Source organism: Eptesicus fuscus, chromosome 22 (genome assembly GCF_027574615.1).
Source record: "Eptesicus fuscus isolate TK198812 chromosome 22, DD_ASM_mEF_20220401, whole genome shotgun sequence".
Lineage (NCBI taxonomy): Eukaryota > Metazoa > Chordata > Mammalia > Chiroptera > Vespertilionidae > Eptesicus > Eptesicus fuscus.
Window position 1 is genome coordinate 6,425,305 of NC_072494.1, and position 20,499 is coordinate 6,445,803.

General features: G+C 64.4%; 1 protein-coding gene across 3 annotated transcripts; it reads left to right on the top strand.

Annotated features, from left to right (window-relative positions):
- Nucleotides 1-234: 234 nt before the first annotated feature.
- KCNC4 (potassium voltage-gated channel subfamily C member 4) lies at nucleotides 235-20,192 on the top strand. Of its 3 annotated transcripts, XM_054711749.1 has the most exons (5): nucleotides 235-921; nucleotides 11,091-12,027; nucleotides 14,065-14,268; nucleotides 17,038-17,040; nucleotides 19,450-19,563. In XM_054711749.1, exons 1-5 carry the CDS (start codon nucleotides 235-237, stop codon nucleotides 19,500-19,502), a joined length of 1,884 nt encoding a protein of 627 aa, XP_054567724.1. In that variant the 3' UTR covers nucleotides 19,503-19,563. The 3 variants fall into 3 exon arrangements, with proteins under 3 accessions (XP_054567724.1, XP_008145357.2, XP_028009827.2); XM_008147135.3 differs by lacking the exon at nucleotides 17,038-17,040 and having other exon boundaries at nucleotides 19,508-20,192; XM_028154026.2 differs by lacking the exons at nucleotides 17,038-17,040; nucleotides 19,450-19,563 and adding an exon at nucleotides 16,454-16,694.
- Nucleotides 20,193-20,499: the final 307 nt, after the last annotated feature.

Here is a 20,499-nt window from a genome sequence, read left to right on the forward strand (position 1 = left end):
CTCCCTGGCGCTGCGTGCCCAAACCCCAACCACCTGTGCACCCGAGAAACCCAACTCCTCCCGCGCCGCGCCGCGCCCCGGGGGGAGCCAGGGGCAGGGCCACGCCGCAGAGGGGGCCGCTGCCGCCTCCTGCCTCCTCGCCGCCTCCTCCCCTCCCCGGTCTGACGCTGCCTCCTCGGGAAGGGTGTTTGGAGGGCAGCGGCCGCCCCAAGCCGAAGCCCCGCAGCGCTGCTTATGATCAGCTCGGTGTGTGTGTCCTCCTACCGCGGGCGCAAGTCGGGGAACAAGCCTCCATCCAAAACATGTCTGAAGGAGGAGATGGCCAAGGGCGAGGCGTCGGAGAAGATCATCATCAACGTGGGCGGCACGCGACATGAGACCTACCGCAGCACCCTGCGCACCCTCCCCGGCACCCGCCTCGCCTGGCTGGCCGACCCGGACGGCGGGGGCCGGCCCGAGTCCGATGGCGGCGGGGCGGGCAGCAGCGGCAGCAGCGGCGGCGGCGGCGGCGGCGGGGGCTGCGAGTTCTTCTTCGATCGGCACCCGGGCGTCTTCGCGTACGTGCTCAACTACTACCGCACCGGCAAGCTGCACTGCCCCGCCGACGTGTGCGGGCCGCTGTTCGAGGAGGAGCTCACCTTCTGGGGCATCGACGAGACCGACGTGGAGCCCTGCTGCTGGATGACCTACCGGCAGCACCGCGACGCCGAGGAGGCGCTGGACATCTTCGAGAACCCGGACGGAGGCGGCGGCGCGGGGCCCGGGGACGAGGCCGGCGACGAGGAGCGGGAGCTGGCCCTGCAGCGCCTGGGGCCCCACGAGGGAGGCGCGGGCTCCGGCGCCGGGGCCGGGGGCTGCCGCGGCTGGCAGCCCCGAATGTGGGCACTCTTCGAGGACCCCTACTCCTCCAGGGCGGCCAGGGTGAGTGGCAGGAGCCTGGGTCATGGCTCCGTCCTGCTAGGAGGCGCTTGGTGGTGGTGGGTAGGGGCAGGGAGGAGCCTGGCCCCAAATGACTTACCTTTCTAAGCTTTCCTCCCAATTTCCTCTGCCTTCCATGGGCCCGGGGGATCTCTCTCTCTCTCTCTCTCTCTCTCTCTCTCACACACACACACACACACACCCTCTCTCCTGCATGCCTCATCATGAAATTGCACACACTTGACTTACTACTTGGACCAGCCTGCTTTGCTGCACCCCCTCCCAGCCAGTGGGGGGCCCTTAGCTGAACTCTTCCAACCCCTTGGGAAGACAGGCCCCTTTCTTCTTCTCCCCACCCCTCTACAGGGCCAGAGTCCTGGAGAGCCACACTTAGGCCTTCTGCTAGGGTCAGGCAGGGTTTAGGGAAGAAACTAGAGTGTCAAGTGCCTACTCTGTGGCAGGCCCTAGATGCGCTGCCGCCAGGGGAGCCCCCTCATTTAGGTCCTCCAGCATCTCAGTGCTGGGAGCTGGGAGCTGGGAGTTTCAGAGAGGCCAGCTTCGGCCTCTTCTGCTCATAAAAGGCAGAGCTGGGCCCAGAATCACGCCTGAGGTCTGGGTTTGGGAGAGGCCTCCTTTCAGGGTGACCAGATGCCGGCCCGTCCCCTGCCCCTGAGGCTTCCTGCGCACCTGGATGTGCTGGGTGAGCGAGAGTTAGCCGGGAAGGTGCCTGATGCCTGGGCCTGCCGGCTCCCGGCCAGTGGCCAGCGCGGGCTGCCTGGTGAGGAGCCCGTGTTTGTTGCCGCTTTCTCCTGCAGCGGCTCCTCTTGGCTTCCCAGAAAGCCCTGGTTCAGGGTTCTGCTTGAAATGGGTGTATGGGGTGGGTGTGGGGGTGTCTTAGACCCTTCCAAGCCTCTCCCCCAAGTCAATCCAGTTGCCCCAAACCCCCTTAGGAGGAAGCGGGGGCGGGGGGGAGTTGGGGTGTGGGGGAGACATACTTGGGCAGCTAGAAAACAACCATGAAGGATGGCTTAGATTCTTTGAAAAAGGCCCCTGGGGGCTGGTGTCTGACCTCCTGGCTGGCAGCCTGAAGCCTGGCTGGGGCCAGTCGGGACCGATGTGTGGGGTCGGGGGACTGCCTGCTGCTGTGGAAGCTGGTCCTGTCACCCCTGGCATCCCAGGCTGTCATGCTAGTGAGTCTGGAGCCCTGCTGCCCTCCCCAGCACCTCCTGTGCGGGAACCTTTCCTTCCGCAGCCCTCCAGGGGAGGGCAGGAGCTGGGGATGGGGCTCCCGGGAGGGGCCAGGCTGGGCTGGACCAGGGCAGAGAAGAGAAGGGGGAGCAGAGGGCTCGGTGGCCATGGACGCCAGGCTGGGGCTGTGGGCGCCCCAGGGCAGCCCCTGGAAGCCAGGGACCTCAGGCCTGAGAGGGAAGCTAGTCAGCTGCCCTTGTTTCTTGCCTGCAGCCCCGAGACCTGCTCAGAAGGCGAGGGCCCCGCCATGCCCCGGCCTGGGTCTGCTGTGAGTCCTGTGGCCTCTCCGAGCAGTTCCCTGACGCTGGCTGTGTGCACTATGGGGGCAGAGACAAGCACAGATCATCCAGGCTCTTCCCAAGTGAGGGGCAGGGGAGCAGGAGGCAGACTTAGCTTGATGGAGGTGGGACAAGCCAGGGAGGCAGGGGTGGGGGGGGGGAATTGGGGGGCCCTAGGCTCTCTTCCTGAGCATTCTAGGACCTCTGGGGACTTTCACCTTCTCCGATTCTCCCCTCTTGGATTCCAAGGGGCTGTGACATCAAGGAGTTCATTTTTTTCTCCTCATGAAAGAGTGGCCCAGCCAGGGGCTCTGGGTCAGCTCAGAGCCAGGCCAGGAGCCCACACCCTTGCCCTTTAGGTGTAGAGCCCCATCCGCAGGGCGGTCCAGGTGAGGGTGAGGATGGGGCCGAGGCAGGGCTCATTCTCCCCACTGAGGCAATGCTGCCGTCAGGACTCGGAGCCAGGAAGTGTCTCCTCAGAGACACTGAGCTGACAGCAGCCCCCCCCCCCGCCCCCCGCGGTGAGTGTCCAGCCGCCGGTCCTTGGGACTGATGTGCGCAGCTGTCCCGGGCTGTGGCAGGCGGTGCCCCTGCCCATGAGCGCGTGCCTCCTGCGCGGGAGCCCGGGCCAAGGCGAGCCGGCAGCTGTTCCTGGGACGCAAATGAAAACAGAGAATTTAAACAAATGAATAACAACTATTTATTGAGCACGCCATGCACATCCTCGGCGCTAATCTCTAATCCCCCCCAATACGTTTGCAGAGGAGGCATCATCCCCATTTAATAGCTCGAGGCTGTGAGAGGATGAACCTGTCAGATCGCACAGCCCGATGGTGGATAGTGGCGGCTGAGAATCAAAGCCAGGGCTCCCCGGCCCCCCAGCACCCCCTCCTCCCCTGACAACAGCTTTCCTCCCCGGAAGGAGGCTGTTTTCCAGGACTCCGGCCGGGGAGGTGTTGTGAGGGCGTGCACCTCCTGTGGGTGACATCAGAACACCCCGGGGCCGACGGTGACGTCAGACGTGACACTTACTTTCTCACCGCTCTGGGTCTGAGGGTTGTGGGCGGTGCCTCTAAAAGGCAGAGCTGGGCCCAGACTTCACGCCTGTGGCCCAGGTTTGGGAGAAGCCTCCTTTCGGGGTGACCAGATGCCGGCCCGTCCCCTGCCCCTGAGGCTTCCTGCGCACCTGGCATGTGCTGGGTGAGCGAGAGTTAGCCGGGAAGGTGCCTGATGCCTGGGCCTGCCGGCTCCCAGGCCAGTGGCCAGCGCGGGCTGCCTGGTGAGGAGCCCGTGTTTGTTGCCGCTTCTTCCTGCAGCGGCTCCTCTTGGCTTCCCAGGAAGCCCTGGTTCTGACACCGGGGTCTGTGCGCGTAACTTCCCTGGCAGCGGCCTTGGGGTCCTCGCCGGGGGCCAGGAGGCTCCAGGAGCCCCAGGAGCAGGGCCCGGCCCCAGGCATCCCTTCGCACCAGCATCTGGTACAAATGACGGAGCAAACCAGATACCAACAGGAAGGGAGCTGAGCTGATTGTGGGAGCCTGTTGCCTAGCTACCGGCCTGGCCCCGGCAGCTCTGAGTTCAGGTGGGGGGGGGGTGCACCCTGCTCCCTTCCCTGAGGCTGGACCCAGAGGTGGCCGTGCCGTGGTTCCTGACCCCACCTGCCCACTGTCTCCGTCCCAGGGAGAGTGGGGCTCAGCCGCAGGCAGGGTGGCTCCCAGACCCAGAGGGACCCGTGGTGGTTTGGGCGGCATCCAGAGCGGCAGAGTCTGCCTTCCTCCTCTTCTCGGGGGGCAGGAGGCCTGATGAAGGGGACCCGGACGCTCCCCTCCCCCGCCCGTCTGCAGCGGTGCCAGGGGCTGGGCTCACTTACCAGCCCTCTCCAGGGCGATCGTCCTTTGGCTAAATCAGTCCCTGGATTGGGTCTGCCCACACCGCCGCCCTGCTACCTGGAGGACGCGACGCACAGGATCCCGCCGCCCCAGGAAGGCCCTGGAGTTTGAGGCGAGGCAGGGTTCGTTAAGCATCCGCCATGTGTCAGGTGTCACCTCTGCTTTCTTCCCATGTCCCATCTGGCCCATGCGAGGCAGGGATTGTTATTGGTTTAGAGAAGGAAACTGAGACCCAGAGGGGCTGGCTCAAGGTCACACAGACCTCAGGAGTCCAGGCTGCTTCTGCCTCCTGAGGCTTCTGCTGGAGGCCTGTGACTCAGGAGGGCACAGCCTGCGGTCCCCCTGCCCCTTCCCGCTCGTCTCCCTCTGAAGCCCTGCCTCCATCCCAGGTTTGCTCACATCTGAGCTCGCTCGCTCGCTCTCTGTTCTCTCACTGTAGGACTGTCCTAGGACAAAAAGAAAGGAGACTAGCGACCAGGCAGGGGACCGAAGCCGAGGCCCTCGAGAAGGGAGGTGCCCAGCGAGGCCCTCGCCCCTGCCTAAGGCCCTGACTTCTCAGCCGGGGCAGTGCCGGGACCAGCTGGTCGGTGAGCACGCAGGCTTCAGAGTGAGGGCAGGACTCCCTGGTCCTTCGCCCTCCGATAGGGAGAGCCCGCCAGCTGAGCCCAGTGCCCGGGGGCCCAGCCACAGCCCCCCGCCTGCCCTGAGGCCCTCCATGTCCTCCTGGGTTGGTTTGTGTTTCCTCTCTGGTTCTAACGGCCCCGCATTTGCCTCTTGAACATCTTGTTTCTGGATGATGAGGTGTTTCCGTCACCCTGGGGGGTTGGGTGTAAAGTGGGGGAGGGGATAAAATAAATGGGGACTGTTTTGGAGAGCTGGGGGAAGAGGAGGCAAGAACAGAGTCAGGCAGCTGGGCCTTGGGAACAGGGAGCCCCCAGGCCCCTCCCTTCCCTCCCCTCCGCCATGGACAGTGTCAGCCTGGGATGCCGGGCACCAGGGCACTCAGGCCTTCCTTGTGCCTGAGCAGCCTCCCCGGCAGGACCTCTGCCCAGCGCCCTGCTGGGGCTTTCAGGCTGGGGGATGGTTACCTGGCCCCTGGCAGGGTCCCCATCAGCCAGTAGACTCGGCCCAGCCAGAGAGCCAGAGTCTTGAGCGGCCAGGTGCCTGGAGGGGTTCCTGGGCACACCTGTCACTTCTAGCCCCAGTTAGGGGGCTGACCATCTCTCCTCGCCACAGGCTCTCCAGGACCAGGGGAGGGAGCCGGCAGCCCCCTCGGCAGCAGTCACTCAGAAAACATTTTTTGAGCATTTACTGCATGCCGGCACCTAGCTGGGCTCTTACTGCATGCCCGGCACCTAGCTGGGCTCTTACTGCATGCCCGGCACCGAGCTGGGCTCTTACTGCATGCCGGCACCGAGCTGTGCTCTTACTGCATGCCCGGCACCGAGCTGTGCTCTTACTGCATGCCCGGCACCGAGCTGGGCTCTTACTGCATGCCGGCACCGAGCTGGGCTCTTACTGCATGCCGGCACCGAGCTGGGCTCTTACTGCATGCCCGGCACTGAGCTGGGCTCTTACTGCATGCCCGGCACCGAGCTGGGCTCTTACTGCATGCCCGGCACTGAGCTGGGCTCTAACTATAAAGACGAGTCCGAGGTAGTGCTTGTTCCTGAAAAGAGCCCGGCCAGGTACAGCAGGTGACTGTCGGGGAAATCGGGGGACAGGAAATAGTCGTGACAATACAAGATAGATCAGGAGCTGTGTCCCCGTCTTAAAATGCAAAGTTCAATAGGAGGTGAGAGGAGGAAGTGCCAAGTCCCACCTCTAACGGGCCGGTGGGGGTGGTGTGCAGGCGCTTCTGGAGGAGCTAGAAGGTGAGCTGGGAGGCCCCGCAGGACAGCGACTTGGCTCCCTGCAGTCGTTTTTAGAAGGAGGCGGGTTACAAATACATCTCCAGTGTGGGTAGTGTTTACCCATGCAGTTAGGTCCAGGGAGTCCTGCCCTCGTTCTGAAGAGGGGGCTTCCCGGCCAGGCCCAGCTGGAGCAGGATGGGACACTGTCGGCTGGATCAGTTCTTGGCCAGTGGTCTGGGCTGGACTGCACGCCTTCTGGGGCCGCTCAGGGGCCCCAAGTGCTCACGTGGCAGGGGGTGATAGAGGCTGGCTCTGGGCGTGGGAGCCAGTGGGCCGGGTTCTGCTCCTGGGGGAGCGAGGGTCTCTTGGCTCGAACCTGGGCCTCGCCGTGCAGGCCCTGCCCCAGGAGCCCAGGCCCCGCCCGGAGGTGCCTTGCCTTGCAGACCAGCTCCTCGCCTCCTCTTGGCCGCAGGCTGCCCACGCCCTCCCCGCGCTTCCTGGGCACTAGGATCTCGCTTCCCCACAAGGCTCAGCGCCTCACCTCAGCCCCAGATCTCCCTCTGCAAGTGTCTTTGGCTGTGTTCTCAAGTTCCTCTTCTCCTGCACTTCAGCCTTAATATGGGTTTTTGGGGCTGAGTCTCCTCATGTGCGTCTGTCCATCTGTCTCCTGGGCCCTTCCTCCTTGGGCTCCCCTCCCTGCCCCGCTGGTTGTATTCAGTTCCTGATGACGGGTGTCCGTCACCTCCCAACCACCCCTGGCCTGGGCCAGATTCCCGAGACACTCTAGGCTCTGTGCTGAGTTGTACAAATATCATTTCTTTTCATCCTCAAAACAGCCCTGGAAGGGAAGTACTACTCTCCTCCCTGCAACACATCAAGCATGCTGTGGCCCCAGGGCCTTTGCACAGCCTGTTCCCTCTGCCTCCCAGCTCTTTGGATCTGCGCTTAACTCACTCCTCTGTCTCTGCTTAGATGTCACCTTGGCTTGGAGGCCTTGCCTGATCACCCTATTTGAAATAGGTCCCCTCCCTCACACTCCTTATTCCTTTTGTCTTTACTTTTCTACGGCTTTACCATCTGATACATTACATGTTTTACTTTTTTGTTTGTGGACAGTCTCCCTCCACTAGAGTGTAAGGTCTAAGGGATGGGGGTGCTTGCCTCGTTCTCTGCTGTTCCTCAGCCCCCCGAGCAGTGTCTGGCACCAAGTAGGTGCTCAGCTTTCCCTTTGACGGACAGTGATCAGAGAGGTCAAGACACTTGCCCAGGGTCTCCCAGGAAGTCAGTGGTGGAGCCCGGCGTGCACCCAGAAGTGTGGCTTGACCTTCCCATCAAGGGCAGTTCTAGGATGAGTTTGGTGGAGGAGGCTGGTCGCAGGGCTGGCCACTGGCCGAAATACCTGGGCCTCTGGCACGGGGTCCCCAGCCCGCCAGCGCAAGGGCCCGAGGGAGCAGGAAGCTCGGAGGAGCAGTGCAGCGGCCTCCTGCCCAGAGCCGAGGCACCTCCTGTCCCAGGTGGTGAGACCCTCCTGCCCCTCCCAGCCCTGGAGAGGCCGGAGGGGAGACTGAGGCCCCACCAGGTGCCATCCCAGAGGAGCGGGTTGTCCGCCCTCATTTTGTTGGAGGGCCGGCTGGGAAGACAGAGCTTTGAGCTGAGGCAGGAGGCCCGGCCTCGGTTTGGTCCTGAGAAATGGGCACATGTGGCTACCCTTGACCTGCCCTCATCTCTGACAGGTGGAGTGAAGGGTGGAAGTGACTAGATGGGACAGTTCTGTCTTAAAAAAAAAAAAAAAAGCTAACGTGTGTGTGCACCGCGGGAATCCGGGCAGCTGGGCAGCAGGGGAGGGAGGCACCAGGCGGGATCCTTGGCCTGTGGGCTGAGAGAGGTCCAGGGCACAGGGTCCCCCCGCCCTTCCCCCCTCTGCACCCCTCTGCACCCCCCTGCCCCGCCCCTTGGCAGCCCTTCCTGAACTTGTTTTTCTGAATCACTAATGACTTCACACTGGGCTCCCAGGAGCTCCCAGGGGGCCAACGCTTCTGGCTAACTTTTCCTCAGAGAGCAGGCTCCTGCTCCCCTTGCTTCTTGGCAGAGCTGGGGTGTGCTGTCCCCACCCCCTTTGCTCCTGGGGGGAGGGTGGCGCCGGGACCTGGCCACTGGGCAGCTCATCTCTGGTGCCGCGGCGAGCTCAGAGGTGCCCACACCATGCGATGCCCACACCTGCCTGTATGCCTTGACAGCCATTTCTCGGGGGAAGAACACTGGGGCCAGGAAGGGAACTTGGCATTTACCTTCATGGGCAAAGCAGGCAGGAGGCGCTCCAGCGAAGTTGCCAAGAGGGGAAGTGTGTCTGTGGGCCTCCCCCACTCTTCCGTCCCTGTCGGATCAGCCCGTCCGTGCTCCAGTGTAAATAAGTCTTGCCCTGGCCAGTGTGGCCCAGTTGGTTGGCATGACATCCCCTGCCAACCAGTCATGGATTTGATTCCCAGGCAGGACACATGCCTAGGTTGCGGGTTCGATCTCTGGTCAGGTGCATATGGGAGGCAACTGATCAATGTCCCCTCCCCCCCCCAATCAGTACAAAAGTAAGTAAGTCTTAGTGTGTGATGGGTGTCTGCCCTAAGCCAGTGGTCGGCAAACTCATTCGTCAACAGAGCCAAATATCAACAGTACAGCGATTGAAATTGCTTTTGAGAGCCAAGATTTTTCAACTTAAACTTCTTCTAACGCCACTTCTTCAAAATAGACTCGCCCAGGCCGTGGTATTTTGTGGAAGAGCCACACTCAAGGGGCCAAAGAGCCGCATGTGGCTCGCGAGCCGCAGTTTGCCAACCACTGCCCTAAGGTCCACATCCCTATGAGTGACAGTCATCAGGGAGCTGGCTGGGAGAGGATGGACAATTCAGAGAGGACTGCCCCGGGCCTGTGACGTGACCCTGGCCGGGAGGTAGTGCAGGGTGATGTGAAGAGAAGGTGCCGTCTCGGAAGTTAAGCAGTGCTGAGTATAAGTCCTCCCCCACCCCTTCCAGGCTGTGTGACATCAGGCAAGTCTTTAACCTCTCTGATCCTCAATTCCTCCTTCGGAAAATAGGATGATGAGGCCTGCTTCCCAGGGTCCCTGGGAGGACTGGAGGCGATAACACACACACACACAGTGCCCCGCTGTGCCCGGCACAGAATGGACAGCTGGTGAAGGCTCATTCCCAAAGTCCCCTCCTCACTTGCTCTTGCTCCACTTTCCCAGACCCCCGAGTTCTCCCCCGGTGTTGTGTGCCGCCCCCACCTCCCGTCCAGGTGCAGACTCCCAGGGAGGAGAGCAGCTCTGAGGCCTCATTAGACGGCAGCGCCATGGCCAGGTGGAAATCGGGCATGGGGGTTGCCAAGTGGTGGTGGGGCCACGGTCCCCTCTCACCCACCGATTTTGGCTCAGCCCTGGGCTCCGGGAGGAAGCCCCCCCCCCCCACCCACCAAGCAGAACAGGCAGCACCGTGGGCCCCGGACCCCGGCAACGGGTGCCTGACAGTGGTGAATGGCATGGCATGAATAACAGATGAAGGCTCCCTAATTGGTGTTATTACACATGCATTTCATCTCCATTCATAATGATTGGACACTTAACCCAGCCGGGCCTCTGCCGAGTGCCGCTGTCATCACTCTGCCGAGATCCCAGCAGCTGTCTGGACCGGCCGCTGCCCGCTCGGGTCCTCACGGGTGCAGCTGAGTTTTCTTTAAAGCTTAGGGGCCAGGAAATGCCAGTTTGGGGAGAGGGAGGGTAGTTGTTCTGGGCAGACCACCCTGTCTCCTGCGGTGGGGTGTATGTCTTCCTTCCGGCGCTCCCCACGGCCCGGCCGTCGGCTGGGACATCCTAAGGTGAGAGGCAAGAGAGGGGCTTGGACTTGGGGCCTCCGGATGTGGGTCATGGCTGAGCTTAGCAGGCTCAGCTGACAGGAAGAAGCCCAGGGTCACCCCCTACCCCTCCCCCCGCCGCCTCAGGGCATAACCCATCATGCAGCGGGCCTCCAAATGCAGTGTGCCCCAGAGTCCCCTGGGAGGTGACTTAGTGTGCCCCCAGCCTTGCTCACTCCGTAGGCTTGGGCGGGGCCTGGGGGTGTGCATGTCTCACTGGTTCCCGGTGATGCTGCGCTGCTGGTCCAGCGCCCGCTCGGAGGAACGCTGCCGGAGCCTCGCTGCGCCGAGCACGGCCTGCGGACAGGCAGCCGGCCCGCGAGCTCGTTAGAAAGACAGAGCCTTCGGTGCTGCCCTCCCCGCAGAGGCAGAATGGCATTTTAACGAAGTCCCTGGTGATTTACTCACCGGGCCCGGCAGAGAAGCCTCGGAGCACAGCTGGGTGAGCGAGGGGCAGAGGCAGCGGTGAGCAGGCCCGGCAGCCGTAGTCAGTTGCTTGCAGCCAAGACCAGCCTTGACCTTGAGGCACTGACAGCGATGGGGGAGTACTGCCTGAAAGCACCCAAGGAGGTGGGGGAAGACCCTGTCAGGAGGGGATTTTAGCTCCTGGCTGTGAACTTGAACCCCATCCCTCACCATCTTTCTTTTTTTTTATTTTTTTAATATAATTTATTGATTTTTACAGAGAGGAAGGGAGAGGGACAGAGAGCTAGAAACATCGATGAGAGAGAAACATCAACAAGCTGCCTCCTGCACACCCCCTACTGGGGATGTGCCCGCAACCAAGGTACATGCCCTTGACCGGAATCGAACCTGGGACCTTTCAGTCCGCAGGCCGACGCTCTATCCACTGAGCCACACCGGTTTCAGCGCTCACCATCTTTCTAATGGACCTCCTGGTGCCCCATGCCCCCCACCCCCCGCCCCACACGCAGAGGTCCCTGCCCCGCTGGGCTCACCCACCCCTGTCTGACCGTTGCCCCCCCCCCCCGCCTCCCCCGCAGGTGGTGGCCTTTGCCTCTCTCTTCTTCATCCTGGTCTCCATCACCACCTTCTGCCTGGAGACCCACGAGGCCTTCAACATCGACCGCAACGTGACGGAGATCCACCGCGTGGGGAACACGACCAGCGTGCGCTTCCGGCGGGAGGTGGAGACGGAGCCCGTCCTGACCTACATCGAGGGCGTGTGCGTGCTGTGGTTCACCCTGGAGTTCCTGGTGCGCGTCGTGTGCTGCCCGGACACGCTGGACTTCGTCAAGAACCTGCTGAACATCATCGACTTCGTGGCCATCCTGCCCTTCTACCTGGAGGTGGGGCTGAGCGGCCTGTCGTCCAAGGCGGCCCGCGACGTGCTGGGCTTCCTGCGGGTCGTGCGCTTCGTGCGCATCCTGCGCATCTTCAAGCTCACGCGCCACTTCGTGGGGCTGCGCGTGCTGGGCCACACGCTGCGCGCCAGCACCAACGAGTTCCTGCTGCTCATCATCTTCCTGGCGCTCGGCGTGCTCATCTTCGCCACCATGATCTACTACGCCGAGCGCATCGGCGCCCGGCCCTCCGACCCGCGGGGCAACGACCACACCGACTTCAAGAACATCCCCATCGGCTTCTGGTGGGCCGTGGTCACCATGACGACGCTGGGCTACGGGGACATGTACCCCAGGACGTGGTCGGGCATGCTGGTGGGGGCGCTGTGTGCGCTGGCCGGGGTGCTGACCATCGCCATGCCGGTGCCCGTCATCGTCAACAACTTCGGCATGTACTACTCGCTGGCCATGGCCAAGCAGAAGCTGCCCAAGAAGCGGAAGAAGCACGTGCCGCGTCCGCCCCAGCTCGAGTCGCCCGTCTACTGCAAGTCCGAGGACACCTCGCCCCGGGACAGCACCTACAGCGACGCCAGCCCCGCGGCCCAGGAAGAGGGTCTGGTCGAGAGGAAGCGGGCAGGTGAGGTTGGCGGTGGGAGGGCAGGCCACCTCTCCCGCCGTGGCCCGGGGAGTCCCCGGTGCGCCCCAGTCCTCGGGATCCAGGCTGTGCTGGACAACGCCTCGGGGGCCCCCCCAGGTGTAACATGTGCCCGGTGAGGGCCGAGTCGAGGCCGAGTCTGTGTGTCCTTTGGTTCTCTGATAGCTTCCTGAACGTCGGGCCTCGGGGGCGAGCGTCCTGCGGAACGTGGGCTGCAGAGGGCGGTACATGGGCTGTGAGTTAGCAGCCCGGGTCCCTCATCTCGCCGTGCCCGCTCTGCTGCGTGCCCTGAGGCCAGTCACTCACCCCCTGTGGGCATAGATTCCGCACCTGTAAAATGGGAACGATATTCATGTCCTACCCCCAGACTTGGATGGGACCCAGACAGATGACAGAAAGCCTTTAGAGATCTTTACAAAGATCGGGCGCTGTCGTCAGCTGGAGAGCAGGGCGTCCCCAGGTGCGTCCACACGGGAACCACTTCTCCCCAACCTTCCAGTCCGCTGTCTCTGGCCCAATAAGTGCCATCACGTAACAGCAGGGGGGGCGCCTGCTGCTCAGCACAAAGCTAGACTGAGTCCTGGGCTTGGGGTTGGACACGGGATTGGGGCGGGGGGAGCCCAGAGGCAGTGGCTGGGCATTGCTGGGAAAGGCTGCAGCAGTGGCGTCCGAGTCCTGGAACGGGGGCCTGAGGGCCTGAACCCCGGTTTTCAAGGATGGGAGGGGCCCCCAGGAGAGCTCACCCCCACCTGAGTCAGGCGATGGGAGAGGAGATTGGCTGAACCCTGGCGCTGTGGAGTCCGGTCAGAGAATGGAACCTCGCCGTTGGGAATGGGGTGGGCTCCTAAGTGAAGTTGGGATTCCTGGTAGGGGGCGCCGCTGGGTGCTAGGCCATCGGGGAGCTGGGGGTAGGCCAGGACATGAAGGTAGCAGCTCCTGGGCAATGTGGGGCTTGTCCCCCAGGACAGGTGCCTGATTTGGGACACTCACCTGTGGCCTGTTGGGGGTACACGCCCCTGTGGCCTGTTGGGGGGACACGCCCCTGTGGCCTGTTGGGGGTACACGCCCCTATGGCCTGTTGGGGGGTGCCCATCATACAAGCTGAAACCACTCATTGCCTGGAGCCCTCCAGGCGCCTGGGTCTTCCATAGACCTTGATGGAACAGCACCCATTGGGCTCCCCTCCTTCCCCACCAAAGGGGTACCCCTTCCCCCGTCCCTGAGTATAAACCTCCAGCCAGCGCTCCAGGGAACTGGAGCTGTACCCCAAGGCCCTTTCAGGGCTCAGAGGGAAACCTAACACCAGTGTGTGAGTCCGTAGGCCAGCTGCCCGGCACACACTAACCGGCCATGCCTTCGCCTGGCCCTCACTGCTTGGCCACAGTAAGGGCATGACTGGCAATGCCAGGGCCACCGCCTGCAGACCAAGCGGCCCCCCTTCTGCGGATCCTGGCCTGGCCGGGCAGGAGCCGGGGTGAAGAGCCCACAGCGGTGGAAGCGGAATTGGAGCCCTTTCCCCCGCCAGGGTCCCCAGACTCAGGGGAGCCCCAAGCGCAGGGAGCTCTGAATCCTTCAGGCGCTCGACTCCAGCTTGGCCGCCTGGCGAACAAGAGTCACCGCCTTCGGGTGGTCCGTGCAGACAGCTGGGAGCGCCACTCCACTGGTGTGGCCCTGGCAGTGCCACCTGCACCCCGACAAGCCCGGCGGCCTCTGAGGGGATCCGAGCTCCTCAGGTGCAGCCTGAGCCAGACCCCAGGAGGAAGCAGTCTGCCGCCTCGGGGGGGAGGGGGGCAATCTCACGGGGCAGCAGACTGGGGGAGTCCTTGCTTAGGGCATCTGTGGCCCCATCGCCCAGGAAAGACGCCAGGCCAAGGCGGGGAAGGAAGCCAGCCCCCTGCCCCCTACCCCCAGGACAGGCCCACTCCCGGGCCCCCTCCTCAGGCTGGAGAAGTGACCCCAGGGGACCCGGGAGGAAGTCCCGGGCAGCACTCAGCTCGTCCTTTGTGTCTGACCCCCCAGATTCCAAGCAGAACGGAGATGCCAACGCCATGCTGTCGGATGAGGAGGGAGCGGGCCTCACCCAGCCCCTGGCCTCCGCCCCCAGCCCGGAGGAGCGCCGGGCCCTGCGCCGGGCCGGCACCCGAGACAGAAACAAGAAGGCGGCCGCCTGCTTCCTGCTCAGCGCCGGGGACTACGCCTGCGCCGACGGCAGTGTCCGGAAAGGTATGGCTCCCCAGGCGGGGCAGGCGGGGGGCCCCCAGGGTCCCCCACAAAACTTGAAGTCCCCTCCTCCCCTGAGGCCGTGGCCATCATCTCCTCTTCCCTGGATGCACCCCAACTCTTAGGATGGGTACCCTGATCTCCCAGCCCCTGATTGCCTTAGAGAGGCCCACAGCGTCCCCAGGAGGTACACATAGCCCGTACCCCAGTGCCCACAGGGGAGACAAGTGCTGACTGTGAGCAGGGGTCCCTGCCCCTCCCTCCCTCCTGTCACTTCTCCTCCTCTGGTGCCTGCTGTGACCTTCAGGCCTGGCTTCCCAGGGTCACTGCCTGCCTTTCCCTTAGACCCAGCTAAGACCGCCCCCCCCCAAGTAAGTAGTCCCAACAGCCCTCAGGAGTCAGGGGAAGAACGGGGTGCTGGTGTGAGGTCCCCTGGCACAGGCCCACCTCCTCCGTCCTGCCTGGGGGGCCTGGAGCCCAGGAGGGGCAGACCCAGCTCTGCAGGCCCCGGATGTGACTTAAGTAGAGCCGGAGGGTGACGGGAGGGAGAGGCGGGGGCGGGGAGATTGAAGGGGGCAGGCAGGGTAGGGCTCCTTCCTAGGTGTGTTCTGAAGGGTTGGAAGTGCACAAAGGCGGCCATGACCTCTGGTCAGGAAGGCTGCAGCGCCATCAGCAGGCCCCAGCCCCGCACAGGCCGCGGCAGAAGTCGGGGTGGAGCTGGGGCTCCTGGCCTGCGGGGGGCGGGAATGATGAAGGAGGGCCGGGGCCAGCAGTGTCTGGGGACCAGGGGTTTCAGGACCAGGTGCTCCTGCCACAGACTCTGGTCACTGTGTGTGTGTGTGTGTGTGTGTGTGTGTGTGTCTGTCTGTCTGCCCTGTCCTGTGGCCTAACCATGCCCCACACACTCTGCCTAGTTTCCGAATCAGCCCTGATCCCCCCTAACAAAGCCTTGCCCTGGTTCTCGGGCCGTTTCTTACCCAGCCCTCCTCCAGCCCAATCCCCCGCCACGTCCCACTGTCCCCAAACCCCAGACCAGTGAGGCAGGGACAGTGCCTGCTGCAGGAATAGCCTGTGATGCCACAGTCCCCCCCAGGATGTCCCCTGGCCTGTCCAGCCCACGTGGCCTCCAGGGCCACCTTCCCAGGCCCTGTTCCCGCCCCTCCCAGCGCCACTGCTCCCACAGGACCCCCGGGGTGCCCTGACCCTAACCAGGCCCCACGGGGTGGACGTCCGCGTAAGTCCTGTGGGGTGTCAGAAACAGGAGCGACCTGGCCGCTGGAGGGAGATGGCCCAGGTGGCCGTGCTCAGCCCGCTGCACCCTCTCCTGTGTCCCTCCGTCACCCCTGGCCCTTGTGCGCCCCAATCCTCTGGCCTGGAAGAGCCTCCCCCTGCTCCCCACCCCAGCAGGCAGTGGCTTCCACTGTGTCCTGGTCAGACCCAGATGCTGCTCTCTCAGTGGCCAGCCCAGACTGTGAGGAGGGGGACCCACCCTCATGGAGGACTTGAGCACCCCTGCTTTCACCCCAGTGCTGGGAGGGGCTCCGTGGACGTAACGGAGCGGAGGAGGGACCGTGAGGTGTGGGGAGCAGGTGGCCCTGGGGAAGGCGTGCGCCTGGGGCCCGCGTCCCATCACCGCGTCTCTGGGTGCTCCGAGGACTGGCTGCTGTTTTCAAGATGCCTCCACGCTGCTTCTTGGCAACCAGCGTGTCACGCAGCCAATTAGAGTGACCTTCGCGCGGGAACAGGTGGGTTGCCGGGAAACAGGCCGCGCCGTGCGCTCTCGGCAACGTATCCCTGCGCCAGGCCCGCTGCGCTCACTTCTCTGCTCAGGCTCGTGGGGGACCAGGCGAGAGCGGCACAGGCCTCCTCCAGCCCCTCGGGCCCCACGTGAGCCTGCAGCTGCCCAGGCATCAGCGTGAGGGCTGCCTGGAGGAGGTGGCGGTGCTGCCCAGGGCTTCTGAAAGGGGGGTGCCGAACCTTCATGCAGCTGGAGGGGAACGTAGCTGGGGACAGCGCAGGGCAAAGGTCAGCGGGGGGTGTGGCCCTGGAGTCCACCCGCAGGGGCCCCGGTGACCGGGGAGCCTTCCCCGCAGCTGGGCCGCCTGCCCGGCAGGGTCCCCCGGAGGTCGATGCCGTGGAGCCGCTCAGGTGAGCAGCGCCCTCTGACCTGTGCCTTCTCTTTACCAAGGCCGTGGAAAGTCCAGGAGTCTAAGCAACATAGCCGCCGCCGCCGGAGCCGGCCTGGGGCTGTCTCCACTGGCGCCCCGATACAGCTCGCCCTACTCTCCAAGAAAGCTCCTGCTCTCCCTCCCTCCACACCCCCTCACCAGCCCGCCGCCTGGACACTCGGCCCCGTAGCTGCACCGGCCCTCCTGCCCCCGGGCCCGCACACACAGGGAGACACGCGTGCCCGCCGGCCCCGCTCCCGGGGCCTCGGGGAGCCGGGGGATGCAGGAGCCTTCAGGCCCCTGAGCCTCTCCTCCACAGCACCCAGCTCCCCACAGTGCTCAGGTTTGGACCTGAGGGCAGAGGGGGTTACTCTCAGGGCACCCCCATCCTGAGCGGGAGGGGCGGCACCCCCAGGACCTGTGTCTCTGAGCCCCGCCCTCCCCCACAGAGTCCCACCTTCATCACATACATTCCCATTCCTTGTGGCCTTCAACCAGGAACCAGTGTCTCTGTCTGTCTGTCTGTCTGTCCGTCCCACACCCAGACCCGCAAGGAACAAGGCTGTCCCGGGAGCCTCTCTGCGGGCGGCCCCCCTCGGAGAAGAGGGTGTTCTCCAGCTCCGGCCTGGGGTGCGGGGAGGCCCCCGTCTCCGGGGGACACCCACACCCCATCTGCGCCCCCGCCTCGGCCCCTCTCGCCACGCTGCTCTCCTCTGCTTCCAAGCTGTTGCCTCCCCTCCCCCTCCGCTGCCTCACTGCCAGCCCAGCCCCTGCTCGCCTCGCTCCCACCCAGCCTTGCGCTCTGTGTTGCTGCCAGAACCGGAGACTCATCTAATTTCTCTAATTAAGTGTATTCATTTACCTAACGAGCCAGGAGCACAACAGGTTTGTAAGTCACTGTGTGAGCAGGGCTGCACCTTGGCAGGGGCGGCGGAGGGGGAGTGTGGGGACAGCTACCCTGCCCGCCACTCCGGCAGGGGCAGCCTGGCACGGGCACCCGGCAGTGCCGGCGGGGGGGGCAGAGCCGCAGGGCCCCTCCCAGCAGCGGGCAGAGCGGGGCCCTCAGGCCGGCCCTCGGCAGCCAGGACCAGCCCAGGCCGAGGGGCCGCAGCCCAGGGCTTCCTGTGCCTCCTGACGGGAATGAGAGCTGACGGGGCCGTGCGCCTGGCAGTTTCAGAGTCAGATTATGCAACTGGTTGAGGGGATGACTAAGGAGGGGCCGTGTCTGCTGCCTCCGGGGTGGGCAAGGATGGGCATGGCAGGACCGGGCTCGGGAGGACGCTGGGAAACCCCTGAAGGCGGACTGGGAGCACAGGTCAGCTCACGCCGGGGTGCGGGAGCACCCCACTCAGCGTCGTCTCCAGCCCTGGGCAGGCTCGGGGCGCGCCTTCCAGAAGGTCTGTTCCCTGTGGGGGCCGGGAGAGCCCACCCCTGCTGTGGTTTCGGGGGGCCTGCCTCCCACTGTCTCACAGTGAAGTGTCCCCCGAGGAGTGGAGAAGACCCAGGGGGTCTATGGGACCACCCTTAAGAAGGAGCAGGTCCCTGTAAGGGTCAGGGACAGGAAAGCCCTGGGATCGGGACGGAGCCTTGGGATCGAGTGCGAGTGCCCAGCTGCTCCTTCGCGAGGACGGGCTCGGTCCTGCCCGCAGGGCTCCCTGGCTCCCTGGCTCCCTGGCACCCGGGCCTGGCTCTGGCGGGGACATGACGAGCTGGGCGTCCGGTCTATTTTCTCTCTGCCGGGCGCCCTGGTTCAGGGAGCTGAGGCGGCTATTTCGGTAGCAGCCCGAGTTTCCACGGCACCCACCGCCCCCTTTCCTCCCACGGGGACGGGCGTGCTCACGGCACCCCTGTGGTGGGCACAGATGTCCCTGGGCGACGGGAGGCAGGAGTGCCAGGCTGGAGCCCCGAGTGCCTTGGGAGAGGGGCTCCCCCACGGCCCTCCCCGCCCCCTGGCTTCTGTGGGGGAGACCCTGACCCAGCGCCTGGCTGATGGAGAGCAGCGCACGTGTCTGCCCCCCCAGCTCTCAGCACCTCGGCCTCCAGGGGCCCTGGGGAAGGCAGAGCAGGTTGTGGAGCTGACAGAGACCCTGGGCTCTGCGGGGGGGGGGGGGGGGGGGGGGGAGGGGGCAGGGGGGGCAGGCTGCCTGCAAGGGCCCAGGCTGGCCCAGGCCCGGACCTCCCTCCCCGGGGAAGGCTCTCCTCGCCCTTCCCCCACGATCTGACAGCCCAGTGCACTTCACCTTGGAGCCTGACTTGGACCTGTCCCCGTTCCTTGGCTTCTAGAAGCCTTTTTCCTCCACAGCTGGGCCCAGCCTCTCCTGCAGAGCAGGGGAGCAGCCCGGGGGTTGTTCAGTTTGTGTTCAGTTTGTATCGGGGCTGGAGGCCACTTCTCAGCCCAGGGCTTCTGAGAGGCGAGGCTGTGAGCTGGGGACCAGCCGGGTTTGTTTTCTCAACAAGGACGGGCACATTCACGCCCCCCAGCCCTCCTGGTCTGCATTCAGCCTCCAGCCCTGGGACTCTGCCTGCCTGATGGAGGAGGGGGCTGGGTTTGCCACAGCTGAGCCCCGTGGGACAATGGGCGGGCCCCAGGTGGTGGTGGCAGATGGAGCCGCGGGGGTTGGGGCGGTGGGGGGGGGGGTGGTGTGTGGGGGGAGAGCCCAAGTGGGCAGGCAGCAGCCGGGCGCTGGCTCGGGGGTGACAGGCCAAGCAGCAGCTTCCCCCACTGCCTGTGCCGGGCTGCAGAGCTGGGTCCCTCTCCCCCTGGGCTCGTGGTCCCTCTGTCCCGAGCAGGGATGGAGAGGAGCCATAACGTCACCCGGGTGACGAAGGGCCTCCCCCCGGACCCGGACCCACCCTGCCCTTCCTGGCCTCTGAGCCCTGTGTCCCCATGCTGTCCAGCTCTGCTCCTGGCCAACACTCTAGCCCACAGCCTCCTTGGCAGCTGCCTCCCTCCTAACGTCTCGTTCTTTGTGTCTCCCTTTCCTTTGCTGAACTCCTTGCCCTCCGCCCCCTGAAGGCAGTGTTGAGCCGAAAGCGCGCGTCCCAGTGTCTCACACCTGTGCTCTTTAACGCAGAGACCTGCCAAGACGCTCTCTCGTCCAACTATGCCCAGGCCGAAGTCCTCACCCTCTCTTAAAGCGGCAGCAGCGTGAGAGAGACAGGCAGACAGACAGAAAGCCAGAGGCTTAGGGAAACTCTGGACCCCAGGCAAGCACACCTTTCGCTGGGCAAGACTTGCTGGCTCAGGACTGACGGAGAACCTCCCGCGTGACCCTCGGGGCCCGGAGCCATCCGGGTCCGACGTTTTGTTCTGTTGTGATTGAAGAGCTGTAAATGCACATATAGTATCTATATTCATACATACTGTACTCGTGTGTGTAGTGCACGTGCTATTGGTGGTCTGTCTTCGTCAGGCTGTCTCCCCGAGCCCTTGCCCCTCCCCCAGGCCCCCCTTCCCTCCCCTCCCCTGACCCCTTGTTTGCGTTGTACGTGCCGCGTGTGCAACGTCCCCGGAAAAGTGCGCCTGGGAACCGCCAGTCCCGCTGGGTGGGCCCAGGCCCGACTCGCCCTGTAGGGGCGTTTCCCTGCGGGCCGGTGGCCTGTGCAAGGACGGGTTGTCCCCGGGGTCACTGCCCCACGAGCCCCACCCCACCCCAGATTGGGGTTCTACCTCCCACCCCACGCCCCAGTTGTGGGGGGACTTCCAGGGGCTTCTCTGCGGCTTCTTTCACCCCTCCCCCCCCTTCCCTGTGTCCTTGACTGAGGGGGCATTTTGGTGTTTTTTTTAAATCTTTGGTTTTTCTGTCTCCCTCGTCCGTTTGTTTTCCATGATGCTGCGGGGCAGACAGGCGGGGAAGGGGCCTGTCTGCCCCCCGGGCTCAGGGGTCTGAGGAGGGGAAGCCTCGGGCGAGTGGAGACCAGTGGCAATACTGTACTTCCTGGCCGGTGGCCAGAGGACGCGTGCAATAGCGGAGGCCAGGTGACCCCTTCGACCTTGGCCTCTGCCCCTCCCTCGGCGCTCCCCCCCCACGCCGGGCCCGCCCTGTCCCTCTCTGGTGTTGGTCCT